This window comes from Dermacentor albipictus, chromosome 1 (genome assembly GCF_038994185.2).
Source record: "Dermacentor albipictus isolate Rhodes 1998 colony chromosome 1, USDA_Dalb.pri_finalv2, whole genome shotgun sequence".
In the NCBI taxonomy this organism is placed as follows: domain Eukaryota; kingdom Metazoa; phylum Arthropoda; class Arachnida; order Ixodida; family Ixodidae; genus Dermacentor; species Dermacentor albipictus.
Window position 1 is genome coordinate 434,101,522 of NC_091821.1, and position 19,613 is coordinate 434,121,134.

The 19,613-nt window shown below is 45.8% G+C and overlaps 1 protein-coding gene across 1 annotated transcript in view; it reads left to right on the forward strand.

Annotated features, from left to right (window-relative positions):
- The window catches only part of LOC135907788 (uncharacterized), a 71,579-nt gene continuing 51,966 nt past the window's right edge, over window positions 1-19,613 (forward strand). The window contains exons 1-5 of the mRNA XM_070532299.1: window positions 1-99; window positions 1,964-2,163; window positions 11,500-11,652; window positions 17,695-17,782; window positions 19,217-19,443. Of these exons, the coding sequence (XP_070388400.1) occupies window positions 38-99; window positions 1,964-2,163; window positions 11,500-11,652; window positions 17,695-17,782; window positions 19,217-19,443 (730 nt within the window). The 5' untranslated portion in view covers window positions 1-37. The remainder of the gene's footprint in view (window positions 100-1,963; window positions 2,164-11,499; window positions 11,653-17,694; window positions 17,783-19,216; window positions 19,444-19,613) is intronic.

Sequence of the window (19,613 nt, forward strand, 5' to 3'; positions counted from 1 at the left end):
CAGCCTAAGTGAGGGAGAAAAGTGCGCCCTCTTCTACATGCTGTCACACACCTTCAACAGTGGGCCTCCACCGCGGAACGGAAAGACGCTTCTGAAGAAGTGAGAGCACTTTGGCACTTTGCACATAAGTTATCAGTACAAACGTTAAAAAAAAATAAAGTACGCAATGGGGGCGGCACTATCTTGAGCGCCGGACCATGCCTCTCCTGGTTCGCAACTAATCAGCACGGCAGCGAACGGATAGACACGCTCGTTAACAGGGATGGGGAGGGGGGTGGGGTGGCTTTTCCAAAAGCGCAAACTACGCACACCTTGAAAGATGGAGCGAACACGCTTCTTACGCACCCGGCCTGGGGAGTCTGACGAGGATGATGCATGGAGTGCAAGGGTGCTAAAGTCAGTGAAGGCCGGAGCAGTGACACCTGCCTCTTCTATAAACACAGGGGTCTGAAATACATGGTTCGGTGGTTGTCCAATCGCAGGGCGCCTGTGTTGCCCCTGGCAACTAGAGACGTGGCATCGTTAGTGGGCATAACGCTCTGTATCTGTGAAGAGAATGGGTACATCGTTGCTGCCCCCTGCAAACAACCACTTGAGGTCCTGCAGCTCGAGCGCGTACATCGGGTAGGGTGTGTGTGTTTGAAAAATGGGGCTACTCGCAAGGTGTAACGTGCTTGTGCGGGGACGAAACCGCAACGAAAAGCCTTCTTCTTGAATAAGCACTAACCTAGCAGAAATCTGTAGTGTGTATGAAGTTTCATGAAAAGGTGAAATTGCCATCCACTGGAGAGCAGCGCGAAGTTCCGGAGGAGACCACCGCACGTGTTTGTCAGAAAGAATGTTTTACGACTGAAGATAAAATTCGGCACTATCAGGGGATCGAGCCCGGTACTTACACCTGTCCGATGCGGTCGCGTTCCAGTTCAGGAGGCTAGCACGTGACAGCGCTAGGCCGAATTTCACGGCATCTCGAAGCGCAGGAACACTGCATAATAAAACTGTACTTGCTTGCGGACTTTGTTCCACGAAGACGTTACCTGTAGGCAACGGTCATAACAGCTTTGACTTACAGCGAACGCCGGAAGTGCCTTCAGCATGCCTCCTTGAAGATTTATAAAGCAGGTAGCATGAATATTTTGGGAATGACTTCTGTGCGTAGCATAAATTATTATATGCTCCCTACAATATAATTGTCGACTCGAAGCGTAGCGAGAGAGCCTTCCATGTGCTGCATGATTCCCGTTACAGAAATCAGTCACAATTGAATATCTAAGCAAATTTTACCGCCTACACGGATACAATAATGACATAGGTGGCGAAAGGCGAGTTTTAGTTACCTCTTTATTGCTCTGCGATGTGTATTAAGAATATGGAGGCAAAATGAGAAGCACATATGCTGTGTATACCTATACCACACTGCGACGTTGGTTCTTTTTGGCGCAAGCATGTTTAACATTTAATTCATCTCTCCACGTACACGCGGCAATGACTTTGTTGCTAAATCGTGCTGATGAGACCGCGAGCTTCATTCCCAGACCATGCGGCTACGTTAGGATGCAGAAACATTTTCAAGACAGCTATTGTAGCGCTTTGGGTGCGTATTAAAGGAGCCCAGGCGGGCAAAATTAATGCGAACCGGTTCAATACAACATCCGTCATAGCTCACTCTGGAACTGTCAGACGCTAAACCTCACAATTTCAATGTACATTCATTCTATGAGACGGGCAGTGGTGCTCCTGGAATGGGAGGTGCCGTCCGAAACCCCACCGGTGAGAATTGGCGCACGCCCCTTCCTGCCGGATGTGGAGGACCACGCGGAATAGCGTCACCGCGAGCAAATTGACGCCAATTTCTCTAACCTCACTTCACAGGGCGCGCCTGCGCGAATTGGCACTGGATACTTTCTTTTTTTATTTCCACGAAGGCTGATTACCCCGAGCGCGACGCCCAAACGCCATGCAGGGTGCAAGAGCAAGGCGTCGTCGGTGTGGCCCACAACGCGACCATGAGCATCGCCCTTGGTCACGTCCTCAAGGGTTTGGTGGCCAGCAAGTACGCGCAGAGGGACACGGCCGAGAACGTACTGCACACGCTGAAGCCCTCCGGACATCTGGACCAGGGTCACGCCGTGGTCGACCACGTGTACGGACCTACGGTGGCCGGTGGGTGCAGTTTACACCTATGCGACATAGGGGGATCAAGAGAATAATAGCCGCGCATCGAAATTGTGTGCGTCAAACAAAACTTGGGTTTCACATTCACTACAATTAATTCTAGCGTGTTTTTCATTCATGTACAGCAAGGACGTTATAAGAACAAGCGGCAGGAACAAACAGCACACACGCTTTTATTTTGGCGTGCCTTCTAAACTATCTGGTATGTTCATCTAACGCAAGCTGCCTGTGTGCATAAAGAAATAACTCATCATTGTTCACACTTATCTCCGTAGCCTGCATGCGGTCGCCAATTTTATCGTTAGTCAAGGTTGTTTTCATGCTGTCGTTCTATCATGAGATCTTTACAACATGTCGTAAAAAAAAGTGGAGAAAGAAGAAAATAAATACAGCAGAGATAACCGATTCCGGCAACCCTGAATGCATTTTCTGCAACAACAGCAGGCTCTCACAGAGATTACCGATCTCTCGTTGTTGTTCCTAGAAATACTTATTTGCTATGCGCACAGCGTCATCCGCTGCGGGCGCCTCTTATAGGCTTCGAAGTACACGCAGAGACAGCGACGTCATTGTACGTGTACAACGTCAAGTGTACAAATTGCCAAGCGCGTATTATTCCCGATACCTGAGTGCTTGGAGCACGCGACCTCTAGCTATAGAAGGGAATAGGTTTGGGCATGTTGGATATTCATCGCATTACAGAGAACTCTAGCTGTACATTGCTGGAGTCGCATGAGCTTCACTATTGTGGCTGTGAGGGCCGAAGTTCTTGTTTTTCTTTCCCATATGAGAGGCTGGAGCTCAGAATGAAGAGGTGACCTGCCAATAACGATGATACAATGCGAGGACAGCACAGTGCAAAGTACAGACAAACAAACGGACAAAGCAAACACATTTTTCCTAGCTGTGAACTACTGTCACTACCAGAAAAAAATAAACTCAGCCGGCCTTAGTGAGAGACACGACAAAAACAAACTGAATAGGTGCTGAACACCTCGCCCTAAAGATACGCCTATCTTATTCGTTGTGTTTTATATTGGCTCAACCATTGTGTTAGTGGACTCCTAAAGGGACTACCAAGGTTTCTCGATGAGTAATGATAATTTAAGTGAACAGGTTGCCACTCTTTATCGGTGCTTTGCGTCTACTCTGCGCATAATGTTCATTCACGGAACGACACGAGTAGCGAACAATCTTTAACGTGCCCTATAGAGTCTATGTGGCTATGACTTATTCTCTGTGCGTAAAATTGTGGAGAAGCGTTCATTTCTCGGAATGATCAGTTGCTTTTAGGCGAAATCGAATGCCACTATGTAGCTGTATACTTTGTCCAGCTGATGTCGCTCGTAGCCACGTTCGAATGGGGAACCTGCATGGAAGCCTTGTTTTAAAACAGCGCCCCCTTACATGTAGGCTCCGTCCGTTCGAAAAAGATCCGGTTCGCAGAACATAAAGCTCCGTTCTTGGCAAGAAAACGATGGCCTGCTCACAAAAATTAAATACTGTCTGAGTGGGCGATTGTTATCCGTAGAAATACACATTGATGCGAAGCGCACCTAGATACTCTGACAACATGAAGGTGCATGACACAATATTCGTGGCAGTTCTTCATTTGTCGGTCGATTCTCAGTGAAACAGCGCAAACTACATTGACGAATAATCCAGAAATCGGGCGGTAGGAGTTTGTCAATTGCATCAAAAAATAAAAGAAAGAAAATGAAAGTTTCGTCAGTAAGGCGAAGTATTGACAGCGATAGTAATGCGCTTGAACTCCTCGGATGAGGTTCTAAGTATACGAGGGCGCGGCATGCTGGCATGACGCAGCACGCAGCGCAATTCCTAGTGAACAGAAGGAACAGTACCCTAGCCGCTACGAGGCGCCTTACGACGCTGGCGTGAGTAGCGTCGCAAGTGGTGTTGCAGGCAACGCGCCTCGATGGTGCATGAGGTGGCATTAACGGGAAACCACGGGAAACCGTCGGCGTTGGTAAGCGTCCAGAGAAATAGATAACGGTAGCTGGAAGTCCGCGGCCCATTCGCCACAGCGCACTGTATGTACACAGCAGCTCAGCAGAGAGAGAGAGAGAGAGGGAGAAAAATTGGCTGGGGCTTAGCTAAGGTTAAGCCTGGATATCTCGAAGCGGAAAGGTTCGGTGATGCTTATGGTTATGCTTTATGATTTAGCCTATGGTTATGCTTACGGTTGAACTTATGGATATGCTTACGGTTTAAGTTATGGATATGCTTACGGTTTAGGTTATGGTTATGATTTATGATTTAGCCTATGGTTATGCTTACGGTTTCACTTATGCATATGCTTTGGTTAGCTTATGGTTATGCTATACGTGTGGCTTGTGTAGTTGTGCAAATTGCTTATCAATGATACATACCATAAGTTATGCAGGATTATTAAACTTCTTTATTCATCATTGTTGGGCACATTGTCTTGCGATTTCTGTACAGCCATAAACACAGCTCTCTGTATCGATAGTATCACCCTCTTCTCCTTCCATGTCGAATGCGCACGCCTATTCTCTGGCAAGCGGTTATTGGCCTCGAGCTCCACCACTGGAAAAGCTGGCACCACCATCGGCGTGACGTGCTAGGAGGGATCACGTGGACATAGCGGCCGCGTCGGCTGCTTCGGGCGCGTCGAAGCGAGCTGAAAACGAGCTTAAATTCCCTCGTACGCTGCGGTTTTCATTTAGTGGCGAAATTTTCACGCTTCGAGTGTCTCCTTTACAACGCTTGAAAGCACTACAACAGGTAGTGGCTGCCTTTGAAGGCGCGCGACATGGTAGGCTACTGCTCGGTGCCGCAGGGCCGGACGCACGTAACGGAGGCCGGTGTCAGCCTTATTCGCACGTAGCCGCAGGACAAGAAGCTGTGTGAAGCTTGGCTCGCGAAACATAAAACCGGCAAGCAGTCATCGACTACAACTCGGGTATGCAGCAAGCACAGACGCAAGGAAGATTTCTGCTACGGCGCCCGGTCTGCGATGTTCTGGAAACGCGCACTGAGACGCTCGCCCGAGTCCGCTGCCCGACTAATGTCATGACGGTTTAGTCTATGAACTTGTCGATACTATAGATACTGGCAAGTTCAGTGGAGTGGAAAGGCAGCGGTAAGAAGCACATTTAAAGAAAGCATGGCATATGGTCATGTTTGTGTTATGAATTAATGCACTGGATTACAAAAAAGGAGCAGCGGGAAATTGCACGCTGAGAACGCCGATAAACATACAGTGCGACGCAACTCGAGAAATAGTATTGAAAGGTAAAAGAATTTAGGAGAAAATAAGATTGAATCGTCGCGACGGCACATCACAGTCCCGTAGGCGTCGAAGTCTCTACAATGAAATTATTTTTGAACAGCTCTGATAGCGCCCACGCAACAATGGTTGCTTGTATACTGTCAAATGCTCATATTCTGCGGCCTTAAGCTCATGGCACGGTGCGAAAACGCGCGCGCGCAGAAAGCGAAACAGTGCGCGGACAAGCATGCAGACGCGCAGTCGGTCGCTGCGAATCTGCGCGATCGCTGCATTGAGGCTTCATTCTATTACGCTCCATTTAGTTATACAAACAGTATAAGAACATATTTCACATAGTTTGTTCTCAGCGTTTACCTACCTTTCACGCAAGAAGCCGGTTCGGGAGACTCCATCGCGGCGACCGCGCGCAGTGGCGTTCACTGTACGTATTCGGTAAGGAGATAGCGGGTGTAAACGATTGTGTGCTTTCAGGTTGCCCAAGATTATTATTTAGAAAGTAGGAAACTTCTCTCGTTTCGAAAGTACTTACAGAAATGTCCGGGAGAGCTCGCGCGTAGTGTTTTCAGTGAGCGCTGACAGCAAAACCTATGAGGAGCGCGCCACGTGATCCCTCATACTACGCCAGCGAGGCGCTTCCGATAGAGGGCGACTCCGTAAGTCCTCGCCGCCAGTATAGTCGGCCTCCGCGATAAACACTCGCTTGCGGCGAACGTCAAACGATGACGCATAGCGCGCGGCAGTGGCTACCTGCGCCGACTCGGAACACGCTTACGGAGCCAATTCCGACTCCGAACACCTTTGCGGAGCCAATTCCGACATACGCCGGCTCGCGCGAAGCGCGGTGTCGACTAGCGTAGTGAAGCTTTTCGCTTCAGAACCCTAATGTAGTTACAGTGGCGTATGCACAACGCTCATGGCAGCCGCCGAAGCAGAACGCTGCCCTGGCTCCGCCACAAAACCGATTAAGCGTATAGCGTTGAAGGTACACCGACTTCGCTTCGTCGTTCTTGCAGCCAAACACACTCAGCGTCTCTTGAAGTGCTGTAACTCGGAGAGTTTCCTGCAGTAATTATTGTACGAAATTATATGCTCTAACCATCCCCGTAGAAACCGCGCATGCGACGCCGAATGGGAAAGCCCACCAACGACGGCGGCAGGGGTCGTGCCCACGGCGTTCTTGCGCCTCGAGCATCCGCATAATAGCTATCGCAATAAAAACACCTATACAGCGATATTTCGTGAGCGTTATTACTTGTGCTGCAGCTGTCAGTCATTTTGCAATAGCTGCCTGAGAATATTGGAATAACGCGTATTTTCTAACTCCTCCATAAGTTCATATAAATTATGTTAAATTCTAATAATTAGCGCGTCAAAATAGTCATTCTGAAGCAAGTTTACAATGCACGCACTTCCACTTTGTACAGTATATACCGAGGCTGTCACCACTTCCGATATAACGTCCTGCAAACACGAAGTGAAATAGAACTGGTATTGCAACCATCACTTTACGATAAACTCACGTTAGAACGTTATTGTGCAGGTTAGAGTGAAATTCCGCGGCAACATTTCTTCTTCCTAGTGTACCTTGTGGGCCACAAGCCCGCCAGCGGAATATTCAGTTAATGGTGTTCACCTGAAAGGTTTTCACAGACAGAGTTGAAGACCCATCGGCTACGTACGGTGAGGACTATTTTTTTATGTAGCCTCAGTCGACCATGTAAGAAATGTACGGCCCTGTTAGTAGACAGAAATTTTCCTGAAATTTTGAAAGCATTGGAAGAGTACCTATCACTAGTGTAGCATAGCGAAGTAAAAAGAACTGCAAACAAAGATCAATACAAGGAGATGCTTCCAAACCTGATGACAAGATAGTCACGTAGTATCACAAAACGCAATTTTTTGACTGCTCGGAGATTCTTCTTAGGCTTTTGAGCTCACATTAATCGACCATGAAAGCTGCTCTCTTGAGTTCTTTGAGAGGGAAGGGTGGCACACTGTCTGCATGTATGCAAAACGTTAATTTTTCGAAACGTTTATTAGCGGCACAATTTGTTTGCTCATCATCATCAGCAGCAGCCTGGCTACGCCCACTGCAGAGCAAATTCGTCTGCCATATTTCTCCAACTACCGCTGTCATGTGTTTGCGATGTGGGGAATTAGACGTGGTGGTTTAACAATGTGAAATCTACATCAAACGTGCGGACATCTTTGTACATATGCGGAATGGTTGCAAAAGGACATCCATAAGTAAATTCTGTTCTGCCAGCCGTCCGGAACCAGTTTAGCATGGCTGAATAATACATCAAAACCAACTTGATTTGCTCTGCGGGAAAATGTTCTCTTTTACATTAAAATCATTTTTCGACGAAACCGCCCACCACTACATATGCTTGACGTCTTTAGTATTTTCGGGAATTTCGACCATCTGCTGCGCGAAAAGTTATTAACATTTGTTAGGTTGAGCCTGTATTATTTCAGGATGTAGTGTATCCCTCCACTCCTTCTTTAATTAAAAATAATTTATTTTAGCTCTGCAAATGCTGCCAAAACCTAGGACATCACAATGAGCCCATGACGGGAACTCCAGGGTGGCAGCTCCAGCAGTCTTGCATTTCTGCCTTATTCTTTCTTACTTATTTATATTTTCTCGAAGTCTCCTAAAGTGTCCGATAAAGTGTCCAATTTGCCGTTACTGAAGCGTACTTTACTAATACAGAGTAACAAATTTTTATGTATCTTTGATATGTGTGACTTACCCGCTTGGCATCGTCGAATGAATGGAATTATTTGCCCGAAACACCATCAGTAAAATCTCCCCCCAAAAGTGCATCAAGTCAGGCTCTGCAACCAGACAGCCTGACACCGGTAGACGAAAGCATAAAGGCTTGCGGAGAAATCAGGATACTTATCGAGAATTGAGGAACTTCTGTGGAAGCTTTCCTTGATGTGATGAGACTGAAACTACTGGTGGAGTTACTTCTGAGCATAAGATGAATGGGGGGGGAGGGGGGGGGAGGACGTCTGCACGTGCTTTTGTGCCGCAGCAGCACATGCTCAGATGAAACTGCAGGGTTATGCGCTTGCTTTTATGTCAGAGAACACTGGTATAGGGTATATAGCTATTCGAGAACGCTGCATATATTTGCTGCAGTATCTTAGCTCACACGCACCTCCGCATTCGATTAATACAGTGGCAAATGTTGTTCTTCGTGCCAACCCAGACATCCGTGCAGTGACTGGGCAAAACACCTAACGTTCATATTGAAGCCACATATTTCGTGAGCACTATCAGAGAGGACTAGTCTCTTAGGACTAGTCTCCTGTAATCCTGTAATAGACTAGTCTCTGAAAGCACTAGTCTATTACAGGGCTAGTCTTCTTGTAGTTTGCCATCAGGTAAAAGACCGCGGCGCCAGCATCTTGAGGAGACTAAATGCAAGAAATATCGTGTACTTGGTTTGTGCGAGCGTCAGACAACTCCAGAGGGCCAGCAATAACACGGAGCCCTCCAATACGGCGACTCTCATAGACCAAATCTCACTGGTGCAGTTGAATCCAACGAATCAGAATTGTGCTGACCTTGTGTCCCGCTGCAAGCGCGGCATGCTGAAGTTGCCTGCATGAGAAACTAAGAACCAATGTACACGCAGCGCACACGTTAAACATTAAAAATCCGGCATTAAACACATTACAAAACTTCGTGCCATGTTGTGCGGAATGACGGTTTTATTCAAGAGGCCACAAAGAGGCCACCGATGTTTCACCTGATATATTTCAATGTGCATTTACTTGGGGGGAAATTTTGGAAATATAATTTTTCGTTTTTCCTGCCCAGGGAAATACAGGAGGAAAAAACTTATTGTTTTTTTTTTTCAAAAATTAATTTTCAACCATCAGAGGTCTACCCGTACGAGTGAAATGAACTGCACGCAGACCTACAGAAAAGTGCGTGACGGAGCTCGTTGGTAATCGTTTGTTAGAAACAGCGCACTAACTTGCGGATGACTGTGTCCGTCCTTTTCACCCTTGACAAAGTGCAAAACGCCCTTGACATTTCGGGTTAGTATTCGAAGAAACGCCATTCAGAACAGTCATGTTGTCAGATTTTATCAATGGTCAGTATATTGTTTACGTGAAACATAAGGCAGTCAATCATACATTTAACGGCGGTCAGCGACACCCTTGTTGGCAGCAGTGAACGCCTACTAAATCTCATTGCCATATCTGTTAAATTCACAGATAGCGCGTTAAGTACACAGTATAGATTATCGTTCCAGGGGACTTCCTTTCATTGACCACATTTTACCGCTCCAGTCACCTTAAACATCTCATATATTCCAGTATAAAAAGGGGTTACAAAAAGAAAAAAAACGATAGTGTATTTGCCAGTGTAGTTAAGAAAGGCAATCATGCATTTTTACACAACACCGATGGATTGTAATCAACTTCCCCAAGGCAGTACCCGCAGAGTAGGCGAAACATTGTTAATTTTGTGCAGAAGTAAACGTATTTATTTAGCCTTTTATTTTCTTACGTACAGCTAATAAACACAGTTCTGAGTGCGCGCCAGCTTCATCTAGTCTACCTTCGCCTTCTTTATTTTTGCGGTCTTCGGTTATGTTACACTTAACAGGAACTAAATAAGCCCCTCATTGACAGTGCTGGGCAGTATTGGATATACATGTATCTTAGATACTATCTTAGATGCTGTTTGGGTATCTTGTATCTGTATCATGATACGTCTGGCAAGACGTGTATCAGTATCTGTATTTCAGATACATGAAAGAATGTACTGTTTACCTTAGATACAAGATACTGCTAACGCAGCGTCACTAGTGCGAAAACGTTGGCTGCAATCCGCTTCTCAAGCTGATCCTCTAGCCACTAAGCCACCTAAACTTCTACAGGCATTGAATTTTCTATTGTCTGAGCTTAACAGGTAAGTTGACAATACTTCATGCCTAAGTGTCATAGCTATTCGTGGTGCCGCATGTATCGTGTTTCTACGTATTCACTTTGATTGTGTGATACAGAACTGCCTTTTTATTTTACTTAGATATATTTTTTTACACCTCACCCTTAAATTTCTTACTCCTACAAATCGCCGGGTAATCGGAGCTATAAGTGGCAGTAGTGTGAATAGCGGCCGTATAATGCGATGTTTTGTGTCCCTTAAGTACGTATGAATCGTTTTTGTGCTGCACAATTTCTCTTGGAGAAGAAAAATTGTAAAATGATTGTGCGCTAATAAATATGTCACTAACGAACGCTTTGCGCCGGCAGACTAGTAGAGTAAGAAAGGTCATTGCAGCTTTATGTGCTCTTGTATACACGATGCGTCACAAAGATGTCGCTACCAGCGTTGTTGCCGCTGTACACCTGTCCGGTGATCCAGAACATGCGTAAACGGTAACACGTTTAGAGACAAAGTGCAACTCCACAGCGGTATTTGCGCCATCGTGTAGTGTATTCTTATTGACGTTCTTGAAATTACATGGTGACCCGCTAGCTGGTCGGCAAGAAGAGAAGCGACTCCCATCAATTACAAAAGCGACAATCAAAAACCGCTGACAGTGCTGCGTATAAAGAGCGCTCATGATAAGCAGCTAAAGCAACTCAAACTAATTGTTTCAGGATGAAGATATCGTACCTAGAGCAAAGATCACAAATAATTTGAGATACTAACAGGCATTTCATTCAAGTAAAACAAGGTTGGTCGCAGTTAAGAAATTTTCAAGCAAACATTTTCGTGCGTACGCGTTTGCTGCTACATTATATAGATCTATAGCATAAGACATTTGTGAATGTATGGAAGTACCTTCAGATACAAACGGAAAGTATCGTATAGAATACAGTAATTGCGGTAGCATCTTGTATCCGTATCTCAAATGCTTGTTGCCCGAGTATCTTGCACCGTATCATGATGCAACTACAACGTATCTTTGCCCATCCCTGCTCATTTAGCTGTCTTCAATGAGAAACAGTCCCTCATCATCTGCTCATTTTCCCCTGTGTCTGTTTTGTCTTTTGTGCTACATCTATGATGCCAGTGCACCTGGGAACGGTGTCTTCGTGGTCAAATAGCAAGATGCCCACCATTGGGGGCGGCGGTCTGTGGACAACGCCCACGTGTCCCCGGCAGTTCCGGGTTGCTGATAGGACGGCGAGACTCACCGATGCAGAAATACTCGGAACCCTGGATGGTGAGCCGACTACACGAATCATTTGTTCGCTACTGCCTATTTCGCTGTGTAAAGCTTATTCGCAGTTTCAGCCAATCTTCAAGTTGTGTTCGCGTGATATTGTTGAAATTATGAATTTGGGAACATCATAGCCATTCGCGGTCAGTGTTTTCGAAAAGTGACGCAAATGAAGGACGACCAAACTACATAGATATGAAAAGCTTAACCTATAGTCTTCGAAAGCGCGCGTTCCCTTGTTGTGGTCGTGCTTGAACGACTCGACCACGGAAGCGCAGTGGCTGTGGCGTTGCGTTACTTATCTCGAAGCCGCAGGTTCAATCCTGGTCGCGACGGCCGCGTTTCGATCGGGGCGAGATGCAAGGACGCCGGTGTTTATAGGTGCACGTTAAAGAACCCCAGGCGGTCAAGGTTAATCGGAGTCCCTCAGTACGGCGAGCTTATTCATAATCAGATTGTGGTTGTGTCGTCAAAAACTGTTAATTTGCCACGCGGAACCACTTGCTCATACGTCACGAGGTACATATTTCCAGCCCCTTGCTGAGCATATTTCCTCGCAGTACAAGTGCTTTTCTGACTGCTGTGGCTGAAGTTATCAGATATTGCGACTCCCCGAGACATTGCCCGTCTATCGAGGTGCATGGAAATCCAAAATCTAGAAAGGGGCTGACAGATGGAACAGCACACTGTGGTATAGAGGTTCAAGTTGTCGAAATTATGAATTTGGGGACATCGTAACCATTCTACGGTCAGTTTATAACCTTTATATCGAGATGCATGTGTTGTGAAGTCACGAGCCAGTTATGGATGGTATCCGCGTGTGCCTATTTCCGCCTTTCGAAGTGCTTCATCCAGCGCAATGTTGCACTTCCGATCGCATTTAGAGACAAAGCAACCTTTCCACTGTATCGATTGACATGCGGCTGCCTCTTCTTATGCACCACGTCACTACACCTGCGTGCCTGCCTCAGGGAGAAGGAACGTTCGTTTCCCACGTAGGCACACAACACAACACAACATGCACACAACATCCACACTGCCGGCGATTGGACTATCACCCCATATGGCCTTGCAGTCTCCTCCCCTTACAGCCATAGCGGTGATTACCAGTCTTAATTGGGACAAGGGTATTAAAGACAGGGTGGTTGAATTGTTAGCCATCTCTTCTTAACCTTAATTTCTATAATCCTAATCCTATTTGTTTAACTGTATATAGTCTTTTTTGTCAATACACGTGCTTTTTAAAATGCCCTTAGTGTAAGGCCGAAGGCTCTGCTCTGCTTTCTCTCATGTTGTCGTGAAGTCTCACGTCTTTCGACCACCGTCGCAACGCCCTCTAGAAAGGCACTGTAAATTTCTAGAAAGGCACTGCGTAAAATCAACATTTTATGTAAATATTTGCTGCATATTGCGTTTACGTTGATTTTCCCATCAATATTGCAACCCGAAAGCTTCCTCGCGAGGAATGTGGCGCCGGGTATTTTACGGAACGGAGCGACACGCGTTCAGATATTTCTTTTGCTTTTCAACGAGACTTGTAACTTCACTTTTTTACTGCATAATGTAAACAGTTCTGGTAAAGCGGTGTCAAGAAGTCTTCTGGCCACACTTCATGAGCAGTAACTTTCGAAAGTACACGATTTGATAGTTGGTATTCAATAAGTGCACTTTGGCCTCCTAGAAGCAGACCGATTTCTTTCGCTGCAAATTGTCAAGGTGAAGCTGACCTTTATACCTCGAGGGGATCGCTTTTCGCTGACATCTACTCTGTAATAATCTTGGTTTACATAGGAGAATTATGGCACACTCCAACAGATGTGCCGCCATTCTAGCTTTCCATGCGGATGCACAGCCGAGTGGCCAGTAGGGCAGGGTGGGAAGCAAGACAAAATAATGATCGAGTCGATGTAAGGACTAGAGCATGCAAGTTGAAGATGAGAAACGCCTATTTACGGCAAAGGTAAGGGAGTTGCATGCACCGACGGCTACGAACTACAGAAAAGCTCTCGGCTAGCACTATAGACGGCGACCGTTTCACTTCTGTCGTGCCCAGAACGCAGACGTCATAACGACTACGGGCAATCAGTGGGGAAGGCTCTCTTTGTGTCATCCGTGGCTATGTGGGATGACACAAAGAGAGCCTTCCCCACTGAAAGCCCGTTACATGTTTTATTGTTTCCTTCCTTCCCGTGTTGTAAAGGTGAGGAATGCGTGTGCAGGAACATGCGGGTGCAAGCCGAGTGCGGATCCTGGAATGACGAAGCTAGTGCTTCTGTTTTCGTTTCAATGTATACTGTAATTCCCACGAGAAATTTTAGCAGGGTGGGAATAGAGATAGGTAATTATTTTAGAAATGGTAAACGCAGAAAGCCGACATAACAGATTGCAGGAGACACAAATATACTACACGCAACGACGAGAAGAAAGGCCGTTAACCGAGGGGCCCGAATTTTATTAATCATATCACGAGAAGCCTAAAACGCAATGAGTAACATGACATGCTGTGTATAATCTCGATATCCCGAATGAGCCGAAACCGTGTTGAATTGAATTCTGGTATTTTACGTGCCAAAATAACTATTTGAAGATGAGGCACGCCGTAGTGGGGAACTTCGGATTATTTTGACCACTAGGGGATCTTTAACGTGCCCCCAATGCACCGGACACGGGCGTTCTTGCATTTTGTCTCCATCGAAATGCGGCCGCCGCGACCGGAATTTGGTCCTGCGACCTAGTGTTTAAGCAGCGCAACTACAGAGCCGCTAAACCACCGCGGCGGGTATCCAAAAAATTGTGTAGTAGTTGTTTGTAAGGCCTGGCTGCTTGCTAGTACGTTCTAGTAGTTGTCAGTTAAGGAGAGAAAATAGTATTAAAAACAATTGTTTGCTGCACGAAGAGTTATTGCGAGGTAGTACATTTGTTTTGGGGTGTAACGGGATGAAAATTTGAATATTTTCCCTATGTTTGTTTTGTGGTTCTCTTTGAATATTTAACAGAGGAATTTTATAGGGGCATACGATTTTTTTTTAGTTAACAGTGGCAGTTTAAACCTGTCAAGCATTAATGTGCGTCCGAAGCCGTTGTAAATAAACTAGTTGGACATTTTTTTTTTTGTACTCCTTCCAGTTTATCCATGTTTGTTTAATGTAGGAGCCTCATATTATAGATGCGTAACGGAACATTCTCAAGATAACGGATTTGTTCTCGTTAAGTCGTACAAAAGGAATAGAAAATATTATGCCCTTCGGAGAGTAATTGATTGCGTCTTGCTTCAGCTTTAATGTAAGCGTGTTTAGTCTACGTAATATCATTTGCTGCCCAAAGGCATAAATGTTCTTAATGTGTCGCCTCATTAGGCTCAGTATTATGGCTGCTGTACAAAAACCTCAACTGATATGTTTCTTCCTGTTAATGTACATGAAACTGTTGTTCTTTTTTAAAAAACATTTACTACGATTTGCACTAAGAAAACTATTTTTGGTATGTCTCTAGAGGGCTTTTCATTTTAGCATAGATTGCACAGTCATCCGCGTATAGCTTCGTTTTGAGGGGGCTCCCAGATGTAAGAGAGAAGCATGTGACATGAAGTGGCGTTCAGTCATGTGAGAAGGTCGTTTTCATATTGCATGCTGAGTTTAGCTCGGTCGTCATGTCGACGTTTGATGCTTGCAGTAGCTGGACGCGACTGCGGTAATCTTGATGGCAGAGCGGGCAGCTAATGGTGGATTTCTTGGATTCACCGGGACGGCTGCTTGCCTTACACTTTTCCGTGACGTGAGGTGTTATTACGACACAGACAAAAGACGCGTAATCCAGGTTCACTCCGAGAGAATGTGTTAGGGTCTGTTTTATTTGTTTGCTGTTTGGAGAGTAGTTCGGAGGCATTGTTTCCAGGTATACCAATGGTATAGCACGCTATATGATGGACATGCAGTGGCTTTGCCTCTAGAGCTGGCTAATCCCCTAGGTACTACGCAGCCTTGAATGGCATGCTTTAATTTTGCTATCGCTCCAGTCTAATCTTCTGTAAGTACGATAGCTCCACTGCTGTTTGCTATTACAAATGGTGTCGCTTTTGCAACGCCTGCAATGTTCACAAACTTCTCGTGCTGGCATGTCGTTTTCGGTCGTTTCGTAAATCTTGGCGCCCTCTATATCATGATCTGTGCTATAGTAAGTAGCCTGATGGGCGGGTCTTTGCCGAGTGAGGCGACGATGTAAACGATCACACAACCTGCGGTAAGTTAATAATGCGAACAGACATTCGTTACTCTGGAGTCCACGGTTTGTCTCTCCGTGCCGGCTTGTTTGCTGTCAAAGCTGTGCATATATGACCAGGGTGGAGGATACCACTCTTCTCGCATCGGCTGTCGGGCATCCGTATATACTCCCTGTGGCCTGAATTAAAATTTATACTCTCTGTAGGCATCAAGAAAGTTGTATCCATCCATCCATGTAGGCAATGACCTGAATTAAAATTTTGCCATTTCGCAATTTTTTTAACTTTCCTTTGATCAACACAGCCTTGTAAGGTGTTAAAATGAGCTTATCCTTGCAGCAGACTCGAGAAAGGAGCCCTTGCTTAACAGTAAGCAACCGATGCTAGAGGGTGCGTGCTCCGTGGACGCAAACCCCTAACTCACGGCCACTACAGCGGCCTTTTCAAGAAGTAACATATGCCAGTAAGGCGTTCACGCGGTGTGACATGCGTCTAAAATAACATATTCTTATCGGTAAGGGTCCTTTGCAGAAGGCCAGATATACTATCCTTATTCTTATATTGTAACGCGAAGTGACACAGACAGAGACTTGTAGCGCTCGTCCTGTCTTCTTCTAGTCTCTGTCTGTGTCACTTCGCGCTACAATCCAAGAATATGTTACCGTATCAACTCGCCCAACTTTCTATGATTTTGCATTATATCCGATCCCTTTCATGAAACAAAAGGGAAGTACCATCGCGCACAAGACGCACGGCTCATCATCTACAAAATATTGGTCTATGGTGCCTTCTTAGTTTTGTTGTGTACACACAGGTCTCGATATTTTGCAGTTGCGAAATTTGTCTGGCAGCAAACATTTATTTCAAAATTATTCTCTCAGGCGCATCAAACTAGATGCAACTGGCACCATCGTAGCGGTCGTCACTACGTTGGCCACTGTTACGTCTTCATATTGGCCTCTGGCGGTTGCCCCCGTAAATGGGTTTCTTGAGGTTCGGCTTTGTCGGTGCAGCCTGACTCGCGTAGCCTGGTTTCATCCACCTGTTCACGTGCGCAGTTGCATGTCCAGCATGAATAGCGGGGTCGCACCAAACCCGGTGCCCACAATTCGCAGGCAGAAAATACCGTGTCCTCAGTGGAAGATGGTACACACTCGAAACTGCCACTTCTGGTTACGTTCAAGCAAATTTTAATTCCGCTACGAAGAGAAAGTAGCGTAGACATGTCAGAACTTGGCAGAACGCTGTGTAAAATATAACTAATTCATTTTCATTTTCCCTTTGCTTGAACAGATATACGATGTTTTCAAGTTTTGCTAGTTTCTTTCCTTTTTCAGCAAGCAAGCGCCATTGTTCTTGCTGCGTCGCCTATAGAAAACTTTCAAGAGAGACCGTGCCGTAACCACGTGTCAATAGTAAAGCTCATTCTTGTGAGGGATCTCTCTCAGAACAGGAAAAATGGGGTTTACTTCAAAAGATTTTAGTTTGTGTTGGGTCCATAATACAAATTGCTGAATAGTTGAAAGAACTTCAATGGCGTGCATGCTTGCCAAGCGTCTCCTAATTGCCGGAGATCTCTGTAAAACGCATCCGAGCGAACGCAAATTTGTACGCGCACGTTACCGATCCCGTGGGCATCTAGGACTACGAGAGTAACACGTGGATTTTCTGTATTGAGGGCTACCGGCTGAGCTTAGGCACACCAGTCTGGTAATGGGAAAAGACAAGCGTGGCACTCGGAGAATAGGAGGAACGTCCTCCTGTACGGAATAAGCGAGCCAGTTGATGGTAACATAATCAACATCATTATTGCTTCCTTTCTGTAGGTTTTATCCTGGCCATGACGATGAAGAGAATGAACAAAGATCGACCGCGCCGACTAAGCCAGATTATTGACGGCTACTACAGCTTCAGGTAACGTGCAAGACCGAGTCGATCATAATTTCGAAGGGAAAGGTCACCGATGGATGACCACCCTCTCCCTTTACCACCCGCCGTAGTTGCTTAGTGGCTTTGTTGTTAGGTTACTAAGCGCGACGTCGTGGGATGTATTAAATCTCGGCCCCAGCAGCTGCATTTCGATGGGGTCGAAATGCAAAAAACATCCGTGCACATAGATTTAGGTGCACGTTAAAGAATCTCAGGTGGTCAAAACCCATAATTTAATTTAATATTCTTCCTTTACGAAACGTCTTCCCCTTTCCCTGTTTCTCTCTGATTACTATAAAATTCAATGTACTTTAAAAAAATTATGGGGTTTTACGTGCCAAAACCACTTTCTGATTATGAGGCACGCTGTAGTGGATGACTCCGGAAATTTTGACCACCTGGGGTTCTTTAACGTGCACCTAAATCTAAGTACACGGGTGTTTTCGCATTTCGCCCCCATCGAAATGCCGCCGCCATGGCCGGGATTCGATCCCGTGACCTCGTGCTCAGAAGTCCAAAACAATAGCCACTGAGCAACCACGGCGGGTTTCAATGTACTTATACACCAAACTGTGTACGCCAGTTCAGAGTGTGCCAAAGCAGAAATAATGGCTTTTCTTTCTTGCAACAGGAACTGCAACCTTTAGTGATTGGCTAACGTTATAGGTTAACGTTGATAGGCTAACGTTGATAGGCTAACGTAAGCCGAGCCCGATTTGTGCGCTACAATGGTGCCGGCGATGAGCCTGACCATATATGTTGACACTTACGATTAGCTTTAGTTGTAAAAAGTCATAGCAAAAATATTGCGTCCGTGCGACAAAGCTGTTAATGACTTAAAGCATATCGTATCATATATAGTCGCACTCATCACCGACATAGAGTATCCCGGCCACGGTGGCCGCATTTCGATGGGGGCGAAATGCTAAAACACTTGTATACTTAGATTCAGGTGCACGTGAAAGAACCCCAGGTAGCTGAAATTTCCAGAGTCCCCCACTATGGCGTGCCTCATAATCAGAAAGTGGTTTTGGCACGTAAAACCCCATGATATCTTTTACCGACATAGACAACTGCAAGATGGCTGTATGCAATCCCTTTTGGTAATATCTACATCTTTCCGTAATATGCTTACTGAAATTTGTTTCCATTCCTTTAACACCACGTTCTGTAACGCCTTCAGGCCTCGGAAGTATGTAAAATAAAAAAAAATTTAAAAAATGAATAAATAAATAAATAAATAGAGACATCATGTAATATACTGTCTCTTATAAAGCTGGCAGGAGGCAGAAGCGCAGTGCAATTGAAGGCATGCATTCAGTATCGAACAAATGGCTACGTTTAGCCCTCGCCATCGATGAATTGGTAAGACTAGCAATGCCATATCTACCAGCAACACCTTTTTTTACCCTACCTCAGGGGCATCCGGGAACTCCTTCCCGAGTTCCCCGAGGGCCTTTCTTTTTGCAAGCGGAAGCAGGCCGTGGCGCGGCTACTGTCAGCACCCAGGCTAGAAGAACAAGTGGTGCTGGTGGCGAGAATGTACGCTCAACTGGTCAACGACGCCGAGTTGAAGCGCAGCGCACTGAAGAACTCCCTGCTGCCCACCCTCAAGAGCTTTCACTCTAGGCTTGACCATCTGCTCAGTGAGTTTCCGCTTCAGATTCTTTCTTCATTTTTTCGGTGAAAGTATGACTGACGTGATGTAGAGAACGAGTTCGAGAAAACCAAGCAATACAGGAACCATCAATGACACTGGCGGTGCTCAAACGACGCGCGACATTACAGATATCTTCAGCAAATATTAAGGGTGCTA